Below are 20,290 nucleotides of genomic sequence, written 5' to 3'. Positions count from 1 at the left end.
AAACGGGGGGAGGTAGGGAGGTGGTTATGGGGAGGGAAAAGCTGACTGTCAGAAGCTTCCCAGACACGGTTTTCCCTCCTGCCATATGGCACAGCCAACCTCTCTTGGCAGCTCAGGTGGGGCCGCTAAGGCTACACAGCCCATCTGTCTCCTTGTCATTTCCATCTAACCCCCTCCCTTAACCCCCAATATCATCCTCTCCTTTATTACTTAGCCCCCAGTCTGCTCAGCTTTCTTGCTGGCTCTTCACTCCTCATGAGGTGCTCCCTGTCACCAGCTTTCACCAACTCTTTCACCTCGCTCACCAACTCTTGTTTGGGGAGATAGCGCAGAAGCTCAAGTGAGAGAACCTGCCCACTTCCAAATGGCTGCAGCAGAGAAGCACTTGAGTGAATGTCAATGCTCTCCCTTCTCATCAGCACAGAACGCTTGCCACGTTTCCCTGCCTATCTGAAAGTGGAACAAGAGCTGATGAACACGTTGGGGGGATACGTCTAATATCTATGGCTTACACAAACGGTCACCATTACCAACGGAGAGAAAGTCCCGTTGTAACAAAACTTTCTACCCCCCCCCCCCCCCCCCCCCCCCCCGCAAACGGAAAGAACGTGAACTCACAGAACCCGCTTCTTCGCCCGCCAACCCCCTCATCTCCTGCTGGCGTGACAGCCCTCGGCGCCCGGCCCAGCTCAGGCCCGCCAAGGCTCGCGGCAAAGCTTGGCGCTCCAGTGCGCGCCTCCGCGGACAAAGAGCAGGCGGCGGCGAGGCTGGGCTGGAAGGTGGAGGCGGGCCGAGGGGCGCGCCGGGGGGAATCCCTCCCGACCTCTGACGTCACCAAAGCGCTGGCCAATGAGAAGAGGGAAAGGGGGATTCCCGCTCCCGCTGCCGCCCCGCCAGCTTTTTAAACAGTACCCTGGGGAATACTCTCTGGGAGCAGTGGGAGGAATGGGGGAAATGGAGGTTAAGAGCGAAAAATGATGGTCCTGGGTGATGAGACTAGAGGTTTGACGATTAGGCGTCAAGGCTGGCTTAGACCGGGGGGAAAACCAGAGCCGATCGAGGTGAGGCCGAACACCCGGCAGGGGAAAATCCTCCTGAGATGGAGTGGAAACTGGAGCGCACCGCCCCGCGGAGGGTCCGGACGGAAGAAGAGATGCTGTGGGTGAGTAACGCCCTTTTGTTTCCCAGCCCCGACTCCCTGAAGGGGACTCTGCCCGCTGAGGACCAACAGGTAGGACAAACTCTAAACCTCGATCCTTCATTTTGCGATGTGTAATTTAGTTGTGTTCTAGAGGTGCCTGGCTGGTAGAGAAAATGAGTAAATGGGGTTGGACAAGCTGAGGATCTAGAAACATTCCGCGCCTAACATTATGATTTTTCTCTCCATATGTTATATATATTTTCCAAGGAGAACGTCATGCGGGTGCTCGCCAAAGACATGAAGCAAAAGAGAAGTCAAGGTTCTCCCAAGGTAAGTGTCTAGTGCTTACTGTGGTTCTCTTAATTCTGATTTTGAACAAACTAATTTTTCCTAAAGAAGGTACTTGTTGGAAGTACGGCCTGGTCTAAGAATATGAAAATTTAAAAAATCAGTCTCCTAAAATATCACTAACTGCAGAGTCTAATTATACACCCTCCCCCCACATTTCTATAAGAAACTGAAGATCCCTGACAAGAGTAATTGTTTGTATATCCATGGGGTTTTCTAGTTTTTGGCTCAACAGAAAAGGATGAAGCTTGGATGTAGGCAGCGCATTGCTGGCTGGCTGTTACTATTTCATTTTAACAGTTGCGAATGGTACTTTCCTCTGTTGCATTTAAAAGCTTGCCCCCCAAAGAAATGGAAATGGTGCCATCTTGTGGATAATCGGGAGAAGTGGCCTAATCCAAGGTCGATCCTCACGTTAAAATTGATCCGATGTATTACTTTTTCTCCTTCAAAGTCTGAAGCCAAGGCCTGTAGCTTCTCTCTTCATCAGTGTAAGAATAAAACAAATATAAACGAGTCTTTCTTATTTTTACTACATAAACATCCCTCATATGCTTTAAATCTCTCATAATCACCATTCACCTTGCTTCTCTCTACACGAACTTGTTCTTATTCCTCTAAACTTTACTCATAGATTCTAGTTTCAAACCCATTAACATTTTTACAGATTTTTCTTAATCTTTTAAAAATCTTGCAATATTTAAGTGGTGACACAACAAATCAAACACATAACAGCACTTTCAGAATGCAATGGCTAATGTTATTTATAATGGGGGACAAAATAATGACAACTTAAGTCCCTAAATACTTTAAGAATGATTTTTTCCTTCCAAAATAGCTACAGTTTTCTTTTACACCAAAATTATGCACTTCCATGACTCCTAAATATTTTCCTTCCTAATACAGACAATTGGTCTTTTGGTCAGTAAAGAGAAAATATTTCTCAGTAAAGAGAAATAATTGGAAAAGCTACAGTTAAGTATAACTTTGTTAATTCACTTGTACTGCAAAACCATATTTTGATATCCAAGCATTTACTGTGGAACAGCTAAGTGCAAGTGTTCTGAAAGTTTGTCTTTTTAAATTTTTGCTGAGATTTAAAAATAGTATTTTTCTTTTTTTATAATAATTTTGGAGTAACAAGTTTTATTTATGAGTTTTCTTTTCTGTGACTATTAAGATTACAGTTCGGCTACTGTGTTTCATATTGCATACAGTAGCTTCAGTGACTTCATGGGCCATGAAAAGCAGCAGTGACCTGAGTCAGGTAGGCAGTGTATTGTTAGCTGGCTGCTTTGGGTCAATGTGGCAGCCACAACTACCCTGCCACTTGCTTCTGGACAAATTCTTCTTGCTAACAAGCTGCACTGGTTTCCTGTGTGTGATGGGTTGGCAGTGTATTGTTAGCTGGTTGAAGATGTGAATGACATCAGCTAACATGCAACTGCTATCTTATTGCATATACAATGAACATCAGAGTATAATTGATTCTGTAATTAGTGTGTGTGTTTGGTGCATATGTATACTTTTTGCTATGAACCAGGGCACTGGTAACCATAATACTTGTAATTGCTCCTCAGTCACTCAATTATAACACCATAGACAGTGTTACAAATGGTGAAGAAAGCAATACAATTAATTTTTTTTAATTTTTAAATATTTATTTTTGAGACAGAGACAGAATGCGAGTGTGGGAGGGACAGAGACGGAGGGAGACACAGAATCCGAAGCAGTCTCTAGGCTCTGAGCCGTCAGTACGGAGCTTGACATGGGGCTCAAACCCACAAACTGTGAGATTATGACCTGAGCTGAAGTCGGATGCTCAACTGACTGAGCCACCCAGGTGCCCCCAATATAATTAATTCTTAAAATTTTTTTCCAGGTAATATTTTTGGAGTCCTGGGTACACAGTATGAAAGTATTTGTGAAATTATTTTTTTTAGTATTTATTTTTAATATAAAATTTAGAATACAATGACAATTTGAAAAGGAAAGCCTAAACTCTTTCCCCCAGTTTTCAACTAAGTCTATAGTATTCTTTCTAGATAATCAGCTTCTTAATATGCCATTAGAGCAGGTCTCTGTAACCATGTGTATGTACCAGCTGAAGAGAGAATGGAGAGGTAACTTTGAAGATGAATCAATCAACTCAAACATTTTCACTTGAAATATCAAGAAAAGTGGAAATTTTGGGGTGTGGTTGGGGGATGTGGTTGAATTGTTTGCAGGATTTGCCTGAATTTTTCACTTCATTTTCTGTCAAGTCACAGACTCATAAAATATTTGAGCATGATATTTAGCTTGTGAAGTGGGAAGAACTAACTGTACCATATGCTTTTAAATATTTTCTGATTCCTGTGGAGGCCATTTTGACCCATGCAACAGTGTTCAGGAACTTGCTGGGTCCCAGATAAACAGTGACATCAGTGTCCTCATGTGGGCATTTGCAGCAAGTTCGTGAAGCTGACTTTAGGTGGTCTGGTCAATTAGTTATATTCTAAGTGAGATGTGAGAAATATATTACAGTCCACTGTAGTGAATTACAAATTACTGATTTAACAATTTTTATTCTTATTTAAGTTTAAACATTTAAAACCATGGGAGATTTATACCTATAATTTGATTCTTTATGCATTTTGCTACTTTCATATCCTCTTTTCATTGTTGCCCATTTCATTTTCAGCATTTTTCTGTGTGTGTTTAAGGATCCCTCCCATGTAAATACTGTTTTCATCATTTTTCTTACAAGGCTAAATTTCAACATGTTATTTTTTATGGAAAGCCACTGACTTGTTGATAAAAATAAAACCTACTTAATTTAGAAGGCTTGGCCTTTGTGTTTTAATTTTTTTACACTAAAGAATAAGACATAAAATGCAAACATTTATACTCAATAAACAATACATATTTAAAGCTGTTCTTCACTTCCATATTCAGGAGATGATGAGAAAGAGAGAGAGAATGGAATGCATGAAAGATGAATTAAGGAGATCAGTGGGTAAGGAGGAGAATGAATATATATATTCAAATGAAGAATGTCTCCATAGGAATCAGAGGGAAAGACAGGGACCCACAACTGGGACATCAAAGCCACTCTATTCCTTTCCTCCAAAAAGAGAAGGCTTCACTCTGCAAGGTATGGCCTTACCAGTTCAGCGAGAGGAAGGAAGAGTGGGGAGGAGTGTGGTATGTTAGTTTCTAGGCGTGACAGTTATTAGAATTTTATTATTCCATGGGAAAGATGAAATCAAGGTGAGGAATACACATGGATAAAGTGTTCACATTATAGCCACGCCCAAACATCCTTTTTTCCCCCAAAGAAACACTATGAATGAATGTAATGTTTTGTACAGGGACCAACCAAGACTTCTTAGCTTCTGCAAGGTAGTCTTGAAAGAGAGTTAATATGTTGAAAATATAGAGAAATACAGGTTTTGTTTTTCTGCTTAGGCTTTGTCTACAATTTTTTTTTTTACAGTAGTATTTTCCTACCTGAGACTACCTGCAGACAATCCAGTGAAATCATTAGATTTTACTGTGATTATATAGCATATTGTTAGCAGCTTTTCATATTTCAGGGACTGTAGTTCCACATTTTCACATAAGCCACCAAAACAGTATATTTATAAAAATAAATAATATATGTTTTTGCTCTAGATTGAGCTCTTTGGAGATCCTTATGATAACCTAATCAAGTCTGATTTTTAAAAGTTTTTGTGTTCTGGATCCAACGTAAAGTGGTTTGTGTGAACTGAGTGTTAAATTTTCAGAAATCTGGCATGCCAGTTATTAAAGCATTGGTAGCTGGAAGTTGGCCATGTGGGAGCATTTATACCATGGAAATTGGCAAATGCTGCAAACTGGAACCCCTCCTCCAGAGAGGTGGTTATTACTTCCCAGCCACCACTGTGTGTAGGCTATATATACTACAATCGCTAGGAATTATATATAGGCACATATATACATTAAGATTATACTAATTATTAAGCATTTTTGAAAATGAAGTATGACTTTCATGGTATACTTCAGGCAAATTCCTATTTATTCCAATCTCCCAGCACCACGGCTATGTCTGCTATGAGATGAAGATCAGGAGTTAGAAGGAAGTACTCCTTTCCACTTTCCAAATACACAAAAACAAACTTCAAGCCAACGAACTACTGACCACAATGAAATGAATTTGATTTTGTCCCTTTTTCCATGAGTACCTTTTTACATGATGCCAGCTATTTTTCTGTTATACTGTTCAATTTAGACAGTAGCAGTCTATGTCCAAGGCTCTTTGATGCCGAGACAGGGAAGAGAGGCTCAATTCAAGAAGATGCAATTTTTTCTCTTTATGTATATATACCTGGCAGAATTCATATAAGACACTGGAGTTATGGGTTGAGCAGTACATCAGCAAATGGCTTCACACACTCTTTAGTACACAGAGGCTAATTGTTACAGAACCCTGAATGGACACCTACTTGCCACACTTTCAAATCCCCACCTGCCTTCCCTGCATACCCAAAGGGGAAGGGGAGAGAACCAAGGACTGACTATAGTAGAGACTGTAGGTTGAATAAACACGGAGGATTGGAGATATGTAAGTGAAAACCCCCTTTATATGGCTTTGGAGAGAACTAGTGACTTTGGGCAGGATGGACATCTGAACTGCATTCACTGGGACAGTCCTGGTCATTCCCCACCACAGCAGCAGTCTTGTGGCACTTGTAAATGGGGTGTATGGCAAAAATGCTCTGAGAACAATACTTGGAAAGTTTGCCCTTAACAAAATTTTGCTTAGAGGCTCAGAATTCAAACTGCTTAGGCTCAGAATTCAAACTGCTTCTATGTTCTTGGGGCAAAATTGCAAAGGACACATAGGCTTGTTAGGTGGCTTTTATTTCTTCAAAAATAATTCAGATTACTGATTCCAGTCCTGATCACATAAGACACCTTGTCAAGCACGATCATTGACTTGGAAGGTTGGAAGGGGCTCTTTGTTCAGTCTGACCTCCCTAAGTTTATGGGTGAGGAAATCTGAAAGTAGTCGTGTGATTTGCCCAACATCATACAGCTGGTGAGGGGTACAAGCAGGTTTGCTGACACACTAACCTGGCATTCTTGAGGCTATCCTTGTGAATCTTCTGGACCTCTAAGAGAAACTGTGCCTCCCCCCAGCCCCCAGATATCTTACTAAATACAATCAGAGCTGTGTGGCTGGATATATGTTTTGAAGCAGAAGGTGTTCCAGGAAATATTTTTGGTTTCTCCAAGGACTTTAAACACTTGCAAAGAACTATATGCTGAGGTGGCATTACTGACTTCACCATAAAAAAATCTTTACTTTCATTAATCAGGACAGTATATGGGGGCCAGCTCACAGCTATTTAGATTGGGTCTTCCTTCTTGGCCAAATTTTACATAACTGCCTTTTTACTTTTTTTTTTTCTTTAGCCCTAGTATTCCTATTCATTTCATGAAATGAATATATATTTAGTGGGGCAATAATTAGCCTTCATCAACTTGGCAAGTTGCTTTATCAGCCAATAATGAGAAGATGGACAGAATATAAAGGTTATGATAAAGGAGAAAAAGCATGTTGTGACTCGGTCAAAAGGTTTAGTGATTGCTGATGCTTAAGACTGGTGTAATTAGTCCCTCCCTTTTTTACCTTCAGACCTTTGACTATTTAGAGTTGATTCTTATTATTTTAGCCATCAGAATGATGCAGCACTGAATTCTTTCCAAAAGGTTAATCTAATCTGAATAAATTAGCAACCAGTATTAATATATAAAGAATTGAGCTAAATAATCATATACTCATAGCCTTTTTCTTACTCTTGGGATTTTTACTCAGCAATTAATATTCTATTTATAAAATTTGAGTTTCTTCTGGAAAATAATAGAGAAATATTGACAATGATGAAGGTTTTTCAAATGTTAGGATAGTGTCATTTATAAATGACTATTTGGGCAGATACAGTAAAACATACTATGAACCTGTACTTAAAAAAGAAAACAGAAAAAAAAACAACTAAAGAAACAAAATTCCTGTGCCTGAAACAAAAGTACATAATGATTTGAATCTCTCTATATATTTAACATTTTTTCAGTGTTTATTTTTTATTTTATTACATAAAAATAGCCATTTACAGTTAGTTAATCCAGAAAATTCAGTCACACACAGTGTCTTGAATTCAAACAGAGGTCTAGTGGATTGGCATTTCCATTAAGTACAATCCTGAAAATGTCAAGTCGAACAACAGGATATTGAAGCACATTGATGACTGTATTTTGAATTATTTAGTGTGATCTGATGAAATACTTAGTATATTTCATTTTGATTCTTTAGATACTCTTTATTTTTGTTTTGGGTAACATCTCTGTCCTGGGGGCATTATTCATTACCACTCACTGGCAAGGTATCATAAAAACAAACAAACAAAAAATCCGTCAGTGCCGTATTTAATTGTCAGAGTATTTAAATTGAGACCAAACCCCTCCTCCCCTTGACATTTCTATATTCCGACTACGGCATTTGAATGACTCACTGGCATTTTCATAGGTCCTCTTTCTTTTTTATGATCATTTGTCTAATCAGAGCTGCTATCTCAGGCCTGATGACTTCAATGGGTTCCTCTGGCCTCCAGGTTTTCACAACTTGACCCTCAGGGTTGACCAGATACTTCCAAAAATTCCACCTTGGTTCTTTCTTTGAAGAATCTAAAGTACCAGAATATATTTTCATAAGCATAATTTTATTTTTTGTCAAGATTTTCATTTCTATTAGTATCTATGTAAGTGATAACTTAAGAATCAAGTTCTAAGATTATCATAATGTCAAAAGCAAAACAAAACAAAAAATAAAACACCCAAACAAGGCAAAACTCAAGCTCCAAGTAACCATATTTCTGTACATTTGGTGACTTCACTGATGATTCTACTGGTCCGGAATCATGAAACAAAGTGGTTTATTCTGGATTTATTGATCTAAATAACAAAAAAGTTGGGGCGTCTGGGTGGCTCAGTCAGCTAAGTGTCTGACTTCAGCTCAGGTCATGAGCTCACAGTTCATGAGTTCGAGCCACACGTCAGGCTTTGTGTTGAGAGCTCAGAGCCTGGAGCCTGCTTCAAACTCTGTGTCTCCCTCTCTCTGCCCCTCCCCTGCTCATGTTCTGTGTTTCTCTCTCTCTCTCTCTGTCTGTCTCAAAAATAATACACATTAAGAAAACTAAAAAAAACAGCAACAAAAAATTTACCTTGTCACTAGCTCAAAACTTTCAGTTTCTTAACATTTTTAAAGATAAAATGATACTCTATGGTCCTTGGTAATGGCCTGTACGGAATTCTTTACATATTAAATATGCCTATGTTTTTAGTATTGTTACATATTATGTAGAGGAAAACAGAAAGGAATTCTAAATCACATTATTTTGTTTCTAAGTTTTTATTTTAATTCTAGTTAGTTAACATACAGTATTAAGTCATATTGGGAAATTATGTGGTCCTTTTGAACCATCTTAATGTATGTAAGAAATGTAATGTTTTTTCCATTTACATTATCCAGAATTGATGTTCATTATTGACTAACATGTGAAAAAAATATAAACAACTACTTAAGATGTATCTAGTGTCTACTATGTGCCCAGGAATGTATGCTCATTGCTTTAAATGGATCCTTTTGTTGAATCTTTACAGCAACCCTGTGAAATGGGTATTATCATTAACCCCATTTTGCAGATGAGAAAAATGGAGTCTTAGACTCGAGGTCTTGTGGCTAATGAGCGGTAGAGCCAGCCCTGATATCTAGACCTTCTACTCCTATACTTCCCACTCCTACTTCCTACACCAAGCAGATTTTAGGAGGAAGATGACAAATTCATTTTTTTACAGGAGGGGATTCAGGTGTATGTGGGACATTCTGTCAGAGGAAGCAGGTGAGTATAAGGCTTTGGGGCTTAGGAGAGAGAGCTCAGTCAGGGAAAGGGGATAGAATAAGAAGAGCTCCAGTGGGCCGTGGCACAATCCTGAGAATCAGCACAGTTAAGGGTGGATGGAAAAGAGGAACCTGAAAAGAAGAAACAGAAGGGCCCAGAGTGGCAGTCACTGGTACCTGCTAGGTTCAAGAGATTCATGGAGCAAGAAGCCAGACACAGTCATCTAAGAAGGTAATTGAGACGGGGAGGCAGAAATTGTAAGTATTAACTATTCTTTTAGAAATAGCGATGAAATTGGTAGAAGGAACACACTGTCTAGAGTTTTGAAGGTGTGGAATGCTTTGCTTTGGGCTGGGAGAAAGAAGCAGTGAGGGAGCATAGGTTAAAATTAAGAAATAAAAATAAAAAGTAGCCTGATTACTTATATGTGTTTTACTTGGAGTACTGTGCCAAGCATTTCAATTTATTTCATTATTAGAGAAAAATATTTTTGACTAGAGCAAACATCAAGGACTCCGTGTGAGCATCCTATTATTACATGAAAGCCATCTTAACATCATTTTGCAAAATTGCTCTTTTCTATAATGGAAAATGTGTCTCTAAAGATAATGCCCTCCAGGGCAGAGCTCTGTCTACCTGACGTAAACATCTTTGCGAGTTAGGAAAAGGCACTCTTCCAGGCCAGTACAGTCCCCCAGCACATGCCTTGCTATGGCTGAGCTTCAGCCCGCATTTGCCTCCCCGCCCAGATGCCCTGTTTAGTGACACCTGCACACATGTGCACTGTGATCACATGATCAGTTACTGTCAATTTTGGCTAGTTTTAAAAAACTCATTTCCATTTGGCTATGATCTCATAGTCTTCATCTCTGGAGCTTCATCTAACTTCATTGAAACCTTAAATCACTTACTTTTTTGATTACACAAGGGTAGGTGGAACATTATGTTGATTTTCCCCAGAAATTTAATGTTTTAAAAAGATTCTGATTTCACACTTAAATTTTGTAGAACATCATGAAGTGGCTTACTAGACTGGAAGCTTGATTGCCTGACTGAGGTCACTGTTTTATCAAAATTCAAATTATCTGCAGTGAGAATAGGGACTGAGGGTATCATCTGTATAAGTCAGATGAGAGGACATTAACTGAATGTCCTTTGTTTTTTATCTATTATGATTAAAAAAAATTTTTTTAAATCTTTATTCATTTTTGAAAGAGAGAGAGAGAGACAGAGCATGAAGGGGACAGGGGCAGAGAGAGAGGGAGACACAGAATCCAAAGTAGGCTCCAGGCTCTCAGCTGTCAGCACAGAGCCTGAGCTGAAGTTGGATGCTTAGCCTACTGAGCCACCCAGGCGTCCCTGAATGCTCTTTAGAATAGTGTTAGGCACAGTGTAAGAAACATATAAATACTTTACGTCTATTAACACACTTAATCCTCCAAATTATCTTATATTGATAATCTTATTTTACAAGTGAGGAATAAGGCACAGAGAAGTTAAGTCATGTAGCTGAAGCCACACAGCAAAACTAACAGAGCAGGGACTTGAATCCAGGTAGGTTGCGGCTAAAACCTATTTCCCTAGTCACTATACTTTACTACTGTTATGCTAACTGACCCAGGAAAATCTTTAAACAGATTTCTGTAGCTAGCCTAATTTTAGAGACAATGTAACACTATCGTCCTCAAAAAAAAAAAAAAAAATCTTATATTCTGTTTTGAATTTTAGCAAAAACAGAGATATTATTCATCCATGAAGACAATATCTCAGACAAGGGAACTTAAAATTAATCACAAAGATATGTCTAATAATGCCCAGCAATATTCATGAGACATGGATAGCATTGGTAATGGGGAGGGACATTTCCCCAAGTGCCAGTTAAATAAGAGAGGAATTAAGGTATTTTGTGAAGATAGCCATGACCACATTTCGGCTAAATTCTTCAGGAAAGTGATCATAAGGAAAAGAATACACCGGAGTCGACTTATTTTGCCATTCAAGAAGTTAAAACATTGATTTCAGAGAAGCATAACTTCTAGAAAGTCACCAAGGATGAGATTCTGGCTTTCTGATGGTTTTACCAAACTTTCCCACTTAAAGCATTTCACATGAAATAGAAAGAGTACGGTCCTGGTACATTTGTTTTAAAAATGAAAAGCAATTGAAAACATTAACTTGATGAGGCAAAGTAGATATTTACCAACAAGAAATCTGAATGCAGGTTCTGCTTCAGATCCTAGAATCTTAATCTTGTGGAAGATGGGGAATGTCACGCCGTAGTTATTTCTTGCAAAAGATACAACTTCCTTGCTGGGGCGGGGCTCCGATTCTCCAAACTGATTGCACGGAAAAGCCAAGACGCTGAAGTGGAATGGTCCAAACTCTTTGTGCAGTTCCTGCAGTGCTAAGTAATTTCTGTCTGTGAGTTGGCAGTCACTAGCCACGTTTACAACTAGTGCAACCTCCCGGAAAAAGAAAAAAATCCAACCGGAAAGTGAAGCAAATAAAAAGATTTAAAAAAAATATTCTGCAAGTAGTTAAAATCCTAAACCATTTTGAAGCTGATGGTTATTTTATATTTTTAGACATACCCAATTTTGTTGAAAATCTTAACCTGGATGCATGAGTTAAGACTCTGAAAAATCACTACCATTAAAAAAGCATCAGGTAAAACAGTTTAAGATAAAAGAAAATACGATCATTGATAAGAGTGCTTTTTAATGTTGCTAGTTTATGGAAGTAGTATTTTTTAATGTCTCCATATTCACATTACTAATTATAAAAATTTCCTAAACAACTTACAGTGTTAATTTAGCATGCCTCTGAAAACAGGATAATCAGCTTATCAATTAGAAGTACTGTATATATACACGATGAGAACTCTGATGGTCAGAGTGATATACTAATTACATTACTTTGAAAACTAAATTATAACTTATGACCCTTTATCAACGAAAAATTGATTCCATTAAAGTAAACAGAGAAATCAACAAGCAGTAGGAAAAAAAACAACAAAAACCAGAAGATACAACTTACTTTGCCTTTAAACTTTTCCAGAGAAACCGTTCTTCCTTTTGCATCTTTCACTTCAAAGGCATAAAAGCTGTTGATTTTAGGTTTTAGGAATTTTAGTTGTAGAAGAAATAACATTACTGTGCATAGAACCATAGACAGTAAAACTGCAAATACCTTTGCTTTCGGCCCCGAACATCTTAAAGGGTAAGCTGTAAGAGGCTCCATTTTGGATGATTCTAGAGAGAAGTCTCAGCAGGCTGGAATTCAAGGAGGAGCTGAAACTTGAAACCAGCTCAGTTTAACGGAAAACCAGGAAGGACAGATGGGGTCCTTTCACTGCTAAGGAATAGAAAGACCCTTCTCAGATGGGGAATGGAACGAGACTCCTGGATAAAACAGAGTGCTAAAGAATTTCAATGTATTTATGATGCCTATTGCAATCTTCGCTAGGAAGATCAGGACTGTTTCGAGAGCTCTTTAACATTCTCCTGACAAAATTTTTCACCAGAAGATGGTGCCCTTGTAGGGTGAAAGCTGGGGAGTGCATGCTCCCAGTAACTGGGCGAATGTAGAGGAGTGGGTTAAATACCATCCAGGAATAGTTCAGAGTGTAGATTAAACGTGCTCTATTAACATGATGTATAACCTGAAGGGGTTTAATATTATGTGTATGGATTAAACTTGCTACACGAGTTCAAGATATTTACAGTGGAAAGGGCAGAAAAATAACTGAAGTGGCTACTTACTTTGACCTCATCTCATTAAGGCAATGCCAGGTGAATATAATAAAAATAAATAGATTAGATACAATGTGAAGGCTTTAAAATTTTTTTTTTTTCAACGTTTTTTTTTTATTTATTTTTGGGACAGAGAGAGACAGAGCATGAACGGGGGAGGGGCAGAGAGAGAGGGAGACACAGAATCGGAAACAGGCTCCAGGCTCCGAGCCATCAGCCCAGAGCCTGACGCGTGTGAAGGCTTTAAAAAACCCTCCTCTATCATAAAGCCAACTATAGGCCAGTGTTTTTCAAATTTTTGATCCTGACTCCCAGTAAGAAATGCACTTTATAATTTAACTCAGATGCATGTAACTGAGAAGTCTGATTAAATGATCCTTCCTTCCCCTTTGAACTTTGATACGCCTGTGGCAGTTTTAAAACAGCCTGGCTCTGACCCCTGACAATGAAGGATTTCAGGGTTCACCAATGGTCTGCAACCTGTAGATGGAAAAATACTGCACTTGATAATAAATCAGGAATTTAGCAATTAAATAAGACAATTCTACCAAGAAGGCAAAAATGAACAAGGAAGCCCTCCAAACCCACTTCTACCTTGGTGCATCATCTAGTTGCTTCTTTTTTTTACCTTCACTTTTCCCGTGGCTGTTGTCTCTTACAGGAGGCTTAACTTTACTGTTGAAAATTATAGGGGTAGGTGTGGACAGGAAATGGAGGTAGCTGCATATCCTGAAATCCATGGTTCCTTTAGTCACCTTGGACTCTTCCCCAAGACACACAGCAAATTTCAAATTAAGATGCCTCATTCTACCTGGTCCTGACTCTTGGTGTCGCTCAGGGGGCTGGTAGCTCTGCCTCCGGAGCCAAACCCACAGCTTAGGCATATAAAACCTGTCAAGAGACTGATAAACCACTTGGCTCCCACTCTTGCAGCCTGATAATAAAGGATACAGTAGAAAAGTATTCTCCTGTAAACCTAATACCCAGTAAACAACAAAAAAGTATACAAAACACGTTGTATCACCTCTTCACTATGATAATTTTACTTTGATGCTCTCTGGCTGAGTTACTGAGAAAGCCAAACTTCATATGACACCCGGACTTCAATTCTCTGACCTTGCTATGCCAAGGTTCTTGGACTTAAAAGTGCTGCCATCACCTGGTGCTTGTTAGAGACGCAGCTATTCAAGCCCCACCTCAGATTTCCTGAACCAGAATTGGCCTCCTGACTCAAGCATACATTTGAGAAAATTTAGACCTCAGTCTTTTTTTTTTTTTTTTCTTTGGTTTTCACTGTGACAAGCCTCTTTAGTTTCCGTTTGTGTAGGCTGTTGAAGGACATGGCTCAGGAACGTGAGTTTTAATGATTAATTAAAAAAAAATTAATTCATAGAACACCTGCTGTAATTTGAACCATGTAAACCCAGCCCATGATAACTGCTTTGAGGGAGATGACAGAGGGTTCCCTTGGAGGAGGATGCTGATTGACTGTACCCCAGGCATGGCCCCATAGGGTGATGTTACTTTGATAAAATCATTATGATACTTTCTAGTTCAGTGTTTTGTAAGTACAGAAACTCCCATCAAGTGATCTACAGCTTGGTCTTTGAGAATATCAAAATTATGCTTACAAGAGGTTCTGTATAAGCCAACATGCCAGTTATTAACCAGAAATAAAAGGCTTGTACCAGCCTGATATTTCATGTTGGATTGTCCCAAAATTTCATGCTATATTAAAAGTACTTTGAAAACTGAAGTTAATCTCTTGTCAAGGCCAAAATCAAAGCCAGTTTGTTAATTTTACGATTCTTAAGTTTTTTTTGTTTTGTTTGTTTGCTTGTTTTTTTTTTAAGTGATTGACATCTTTGTTGCTTTGGAGGTAGGGGGCAGGTGCTCAGGAGCTCTTGGTGGGGCAGGCCTGATTCCTCTTCACCATCATAGGCTTCTGGCTGTGCAGGATGGCTCTGGCTCTGCAAATGGCAGCCATGAACAGACCTGGGTGGTCCATGTTCTTGCGGATCCTGTGCCTGATGCTGCTAAGGGTGGCCAGGGCATTCTTGTTGATGTTGGTATGCATGTAGGAGGTGGTAGGTTTTCACTGGTCAGATCTCCGCTTCATCACCATCATTACATTTTTGCTGTAGGCCTCTGGATCCATGCCTGCAGTCTTGTGGTAAACCAGGCCATTGTAGTGGAAAGAGTTGCAAGGCTGTTGGGCTTGGTGCTTTATGTCTGCTTGTCCCTTTTGATCAGGATCAATTCCACATGACCATCCATTGCAGGTGGGGGGACATGGTGGCAGCTCCTCTCACTAAGGTGGCTGGCGACAGAAAGAAATATATATGCTTTTATAACATATATGATTTCATATATGAATGATATATAAATATCCTTATAGGCCCATTAATCAGACATTCAGCACAGGAGTTTGGGTAACTCCCAGCCTGGATGTTTGTGAACATAGATAGATTTTGGCCCTTAGACATTTCTTTTTTTCTTCATTTGTCAGAGTCTTTTTCTGTATATGTTGTGATATCATCATTTCTTAGTTTTCTGGGGGATCTGTCATCAATGTTTCCATGTTCTGTCTATACTAAAACCATTCTCAAATTATAATTATATCAACACTGCAATTTTCAATGCATAGGAGATAGTATGCTAGAAAAACCAACAGCACTCTTTCAGGAGATCAAGGAAGGTTTGTTAAAGGAGGGGAAGAGAATGATGAGTTGAAGGTCAAGGGAACCTACTGGGCCAATAATGGGACAAAGCAGTTGACTCTGTTAATCAAGCACCACAGGCACTGAAGAAGATACAAATAATGTCTGTGATGGAGGCAGCCTCACATGAGCTTGAAATCAGTTTTGGAGAGGAGAAAATACACAAGAAACATTTGGGGAACAAATATAAGGCAGCAAATAACTGAGCACTAAATAAATGGCTTATGTTTGTAGAAAGCTTTATACTGCCCATGATTTATTTATAAATCAGACACATATATACACATATTAAAAGCAATCACATGTAGTATAAAGCTCTCTACCGGCAGAATGCAATAATGCTTTCAAACAGGAAGAAGTTAGTAATATCCCAATCACAGAACAAGTAAGTAGAACAAGCAAGAAGAGAGTTTAAGACTTTTAACTTTATAACCCAAATTATTTCAACTATATTCAACAGTTTCTCTGTAATAGAAATATGTTTACTTAGAAAAAAAATGTGGTGGATGAGATTACTGTAGTACTGTCTCTGGTAAGGGGGTTTTATTCATCAGGGGACATTTAGTTTTATGAGAAATCACTGTTAGGGTCCGAAGAGGAGAGGGAGTGGACTACCACAACAAAACAACTTGGCCATATGTACTGAAGTTGTCTGGAAGGAGTCACAGAGTCTGCAGAGTAACAAGTCAAGATGAGAGAGAATAGTGTCTTAATGAAGGCCGCTTTGGTCAGCCTGATAGAAGGGAGGGATAGATGCCAAAAACACTCTGGAGCCCCCAGTGGCAGGCATTGGCAGTGCAGAACAAAGCGACCAATGCCTGAAAATAAATGCTCTCCAAGTGTTTGCTTGGTTTGTATTGGCCAATACCAGGATGAGGACACATTGACGGTGCAAAAATAAGAGGGACGTTTTGATCTTCATGATTAATTTGAAATATTATTACGACTCCAAATTTGAAATGTCTTGCTGCCTTGTTGGACTGGCGGTGGTGGGGTTGGTAGGGGAGGGGCAGACATTCAGAGGCTAAGGAAAGGGAATTGGGATGATATGCCTGAGAGCTGATGGGCCATCTTTGTTAATTTTGTCTCTGCCATAACGTTCTAGAGAGACCCTGGCATCATCAGCATGTCTTTCCTTGGAATGTTTAGGTTTCTCTTACCTGCTGAATATTTGTGAGTCACATAATTTATCACTATATATGTTTGTTCTATTTTCCCAGTTGTTTCATTTGGTTACTTCCTGACTTTATTTTTAAATTCTCTAGGCTCCTTTCTATTTATTTTTTTGGCTCTGGTGCTCTGAATTCCTCCCTATTTAAGGCCAACACCATGTGAACTCTGAAAAGTAAACAAGCCAAACTGATGTGCTTAAAGTATCCAGTCATTCATTCTTTTCTCCTTTGTCTTATTTTTCTTATCATCCTCTTTCTCTTTATTGATACATAGGCCAGTCATTTAAAACTATGTAACAGGCATTTCCCCAGCAAGAGATAGATCCTGGAATAAAGTTTAAAAACAGTGAAGATGAAATATCACATTCTACCACAGCGTTCCCTAAGCTGTAGTCATTTGCATACATGTCTCTGATTTTTCCATCTGTGCCATTTGCTAGTTAACATTTTTGGTTCAAATTGGCTCATTTATTTTACCAAAATACATTTTTTTTTAATAACAGAAGACTTTATGTCCACATTGAACATTTTAAAACATTTAAAAATGCACATTAAAACACATGAGTATTTAAAAAATGTTCATCTGTACCACTATGAGCCACATGTCCTTGGAGGAGGAACTGACCAAAAACTGTACTACGCATTCAAAACATGATAGAAAATCATGCTGTAACTCTTTGAAAGTTCTTTGTGCTGAATAAAAATTTGTCTCCTCCCATTCACTGTTCTCAATTTTGTCATAGGGAGCAATACAAAGTAAATTTTTCTTTGTTTCATAAATTGCCTTCTGTTTCATATTTGAAGATGGTTCCTTACGGGTGTTCTTTCCTGTAGACTAAATACCCCAGAAGCCCTCACTCCATTCATGTGTTGCTCTATTGCTGTGTTCCCTGACCTTGTATCATTGCAGTCCTTTCCTCTAAATGAACTCAGGTTGGGGATCCTGGCTTGCTTATCTCCTTCTTACAAGACAGATTCAAGACTGGACCCAGTTCTCCAGCAGATGGGTCCTGACCAGTGCAGAGACAATTGGGTTTTCCTTGTTCTTGTTTTGGACACTGTCTTTCCTTTAATGAGACCTAAAATTGTATTGCTTAAAAAAGGTCATTGCATTATGCTATTGATTCATATTCTGGTGGTGGCTGTCTAAAACTGCCAGCCATTTTCACTGCATATCAGCTGTCTCTCATGTCTAATGATAAAGCATCATTATTGCATTAGGATTCTCTAGAGAAGCAGAATCAATAGAGTATACATAAATATATATACGTGAGGCTCACCAAATTATGGAGGCTGAAAAGTCCCACAATCTGCCATCTCTAAGATGGAAAACCAGGAAAAGCCAGCGGGATAATTCAATCTAAGTCCAAAGTCTGGGGAGCAGCTGGTGTAAATTAAGGAGTATGAAGGTCTGAGAACCAGGAGCTCCAGTGTCTGATGGCAGGAAAGAAATGGACATCCTAGTTTAAGAAGAGAGAAAATTTGCCCTTCCTTTGCCTTTTTGTACCATTTGGGACCCCGGTGGATTGGATGATGTCAACCCACAATGGTGAGGCTGGATCTCTTTACTCAGTCTACCAAATCGAATGCTAATCTTCTCTAAAAACACCTTCCCAGCCACATCCAGAAAAAATGTTTTACCAGATCTCAGGGCATCCCTTAGTCCATCAAGCCGATGTATAAAATTAAGTATTGCAATTATTTAACCTACCACAGGTGGCCTAATGGGGAGTTTGGAAGGGGGAGGAAGGTAATGGAATGGAGAGGAAGGTAATGTCAGAGACACCTTCGTGATATGATGGCTGATTCCAGTTGTGAAGGTGGGCTAGAAGTTACCCTGGCAGAGAATTGTGGAAGAGCATCAAGCTGGGGAGACAGTATGGAGGGTATGACAGGAGATGAGCCAGAGAAACACACAACTGCCAAGACAGTGTAAGATTGTCAATAAGAAATTTCTTGATCATTTTTAACTGATACGTCATTTGTGAATAAACAATTATATTATATATAATATATGTATATGTACACACATAAACATATATCTTCCACAATTTGCTCATCCATTTTTTTGCTGATGGACATTTGGGTTATTTTACCTTCCAACTATTGTGAATAGTACTACCGTGAACGCCCATGTACCTGAGTTTGTTTGAGTTTGAGTACCTGCTTTATTTCTCTTGGGTCTGTACCTAGCAGTGAAATTATTGAATCATACAGTAATTCTAGGTTTAATTTTTTGAGGAATTGCCAACTGTTATCCACAGTGGTACCACTTTACATCCTCATAAGCAATGTGTAACGGTTCCAGTCTCTCCACATTCTTACTAACATTTGCTATCTATCTATCTATCTATCTATCTATCTATCTATCTATCTACTTACTTACCTATCATCTATTGCCATCCTAGAGCGTGTGAAGCGGTACATCATTGTGTTTTGGATTTGCATTTCCTTAATGTATGTCCTAATTTCTAATGGCTGCAGAATATTCCCTTTTAAGGATGTCACAAAAATCTACCTCATCAATTCTCTACTGGTAAACATTGAGTCCTTCCCGTCTTTATGCACCATGTGCCTCCTTTTTCAATGCTAATTTATACTCCACCAGCAATATATGCCAGTGTTTGTTTCTAGAACCTTCAACCTTGGGGCTTGTCATTAAAAAATACCATTGCTAGCATCTTGTTATTGTTTTAAGTTAGCATTTCTTTGATTACTAGCAAGGTTGAATATTTTTTGAGCATTTAATTATTTCTTTTGTGCATTGCCCGTTTAGGTCCTATGTTCTATTTTTTTTCTATTTGGATTGTAAATTTGTCTAAATTTCTCTGACAGTCCTTTACACAAGGGTAATAACCTAACATGCCCTACATCTTATTAAAAATATAATATATTTTGGGGTGCCTGCGTGGCTCCGTCAGTTAAGCATCCGACTTCAGCTCAGGTCATGATAACGCGGTTTGTGAGTTAGAGCCCTGCGTTGAGCTCTGTGCTGACAGCTCAGAGCCTGGAGTCTGCTTCAGATTCTGTGTCTACCTCTCTCTCTGCCCCTCCCCCGCTCATGCTCTGTCTCTCAAAAATAAATAAATGTTAAAATTAAAAAAAATATATATATCATATTTCCAGTTTGTCATTCGCAATTGAATTTCACACATAGATCCATGGTATGGTTTGCCACCGTAGGATCTGTAATACCAAACTCCTGGGATTTCTCAGAGGGAATGAGATAAAT

General features: G+C 39.0%; 2 protein-coding genes, 1 long non-coding RNA gene and 1 pseudogene across 5 annotated transcripts in view; 2 read left to right on the top strand and 2 right to left on the bottom strand.

The window, feature by feature from the left end:
* Positions 1–613: 613 nt before the first annotated feature.
* Positions 614–20,290, top strand: part of CDC20B (cell division cycle 20B) — a 92,222-nt gene continuing 72,545 nt past the window's right edge. Inside the window, exons 1-2 of the mRNA XM_042938815.1 lie at positions 614–1,231; positions 1,409–1,471. Coding sequence (XP_042794749.1) covers positions 1,100–1,231; positions 1,409–1,471 — 195 coding nt within the window. The 5' untranslated portion in view covers positions 614–1,099. The remainder of the gene's footprint in view (positions 1,232–1,408; positions 1,472–20,290) is intronic.
* Positions 3,325–4,313, top strand: LOC122219933. Its single transcript, XR_006202613.1, has 2 exons — positions 3,325–3,371; positions 4,173–4,313. It is a non-coding gene; the product is annotated as an uncharacterized LOC122219933 (long non-coding RNA).
* GPX8 (glutathione peroxidase 8 (putative)) lies at positions 7,575–12,895 on the bottom strand. Of its 3 annotated transcripts, none has more exons than XM_042938755.1 (3): positions 12,451–12,895; positions 11,615–11,879; positions 7,575–8,200 (listed from the first exon to the last, which is right to left on the bottom strand). In XM_042938755.1, the coding sequence occupies exons 1-3, from the start codon at positions 12,652–12,654 to the stop codon at positions 8,037–8,039; spliced, it is 633 nt and encodes a 210-aa protein (XP_042794689.1). In that variant the 5' UTR covers positions 12,655–12,895; the 3' UTR covers positions 7,575–8,036. The 3 variants fall into 3 exon arrangements, with proteins under 3 accessions (XP_042794689.1, XP_042794699.1, XP_042794710.1); XM_042938765.1 differs by having other exon boundaries at positions 11,615–11,876; positions 12,451–12,892; XM_042938776.1 differs by having other exon boundaries at positions 11,615–11,876; positions 12,604–12,891.
* Positions 15,061–15,460, bottom strand: LOC122219917 (annotated as a pseudogene).

The sequence above is a fragment of the Panthera leo genome, chromosome A1 (assembly GCF_018350215.1).
Source record: "Panthera leo isolate Ple1 chromosome A1, P.leo_Ple1_pat1.1, whole genome shotgun sequence".
Classification (NCBI taxonomy): domain Eukaryota; kingdom Metazoa; phylum Chordata; class Mammalia; order Carnivora; family Felidae; genus Panthera; species Panthera leo.
This window is presented reverse-complemented; position numbering and strand designations above follow the sequence as displayed.

Coding starts and splice junctions, on each gene's coding strand:
- GPX8 (XM_042938755.1), bottom strand. CDS start 12,654: ATGGAGCCTCTTACAGCTTACCCTTTAAGATGTTCGGGGCCGAAAGCA. Junction 11,880..12,450: donor TGGAAAAGTTTAAAGGCAAA/GTAAGTTGTATC, acceptor TTCTTTTTCCGG/GAGGTTGCACTAGTTGTAAA. Junction 8,201..11,614: donor TGCATTCAGATTTCTTGTTG/GTAAATATCTAC, acceptor CTGGTACTTTAG/ATTCTTCAAAGAAAGAACCA.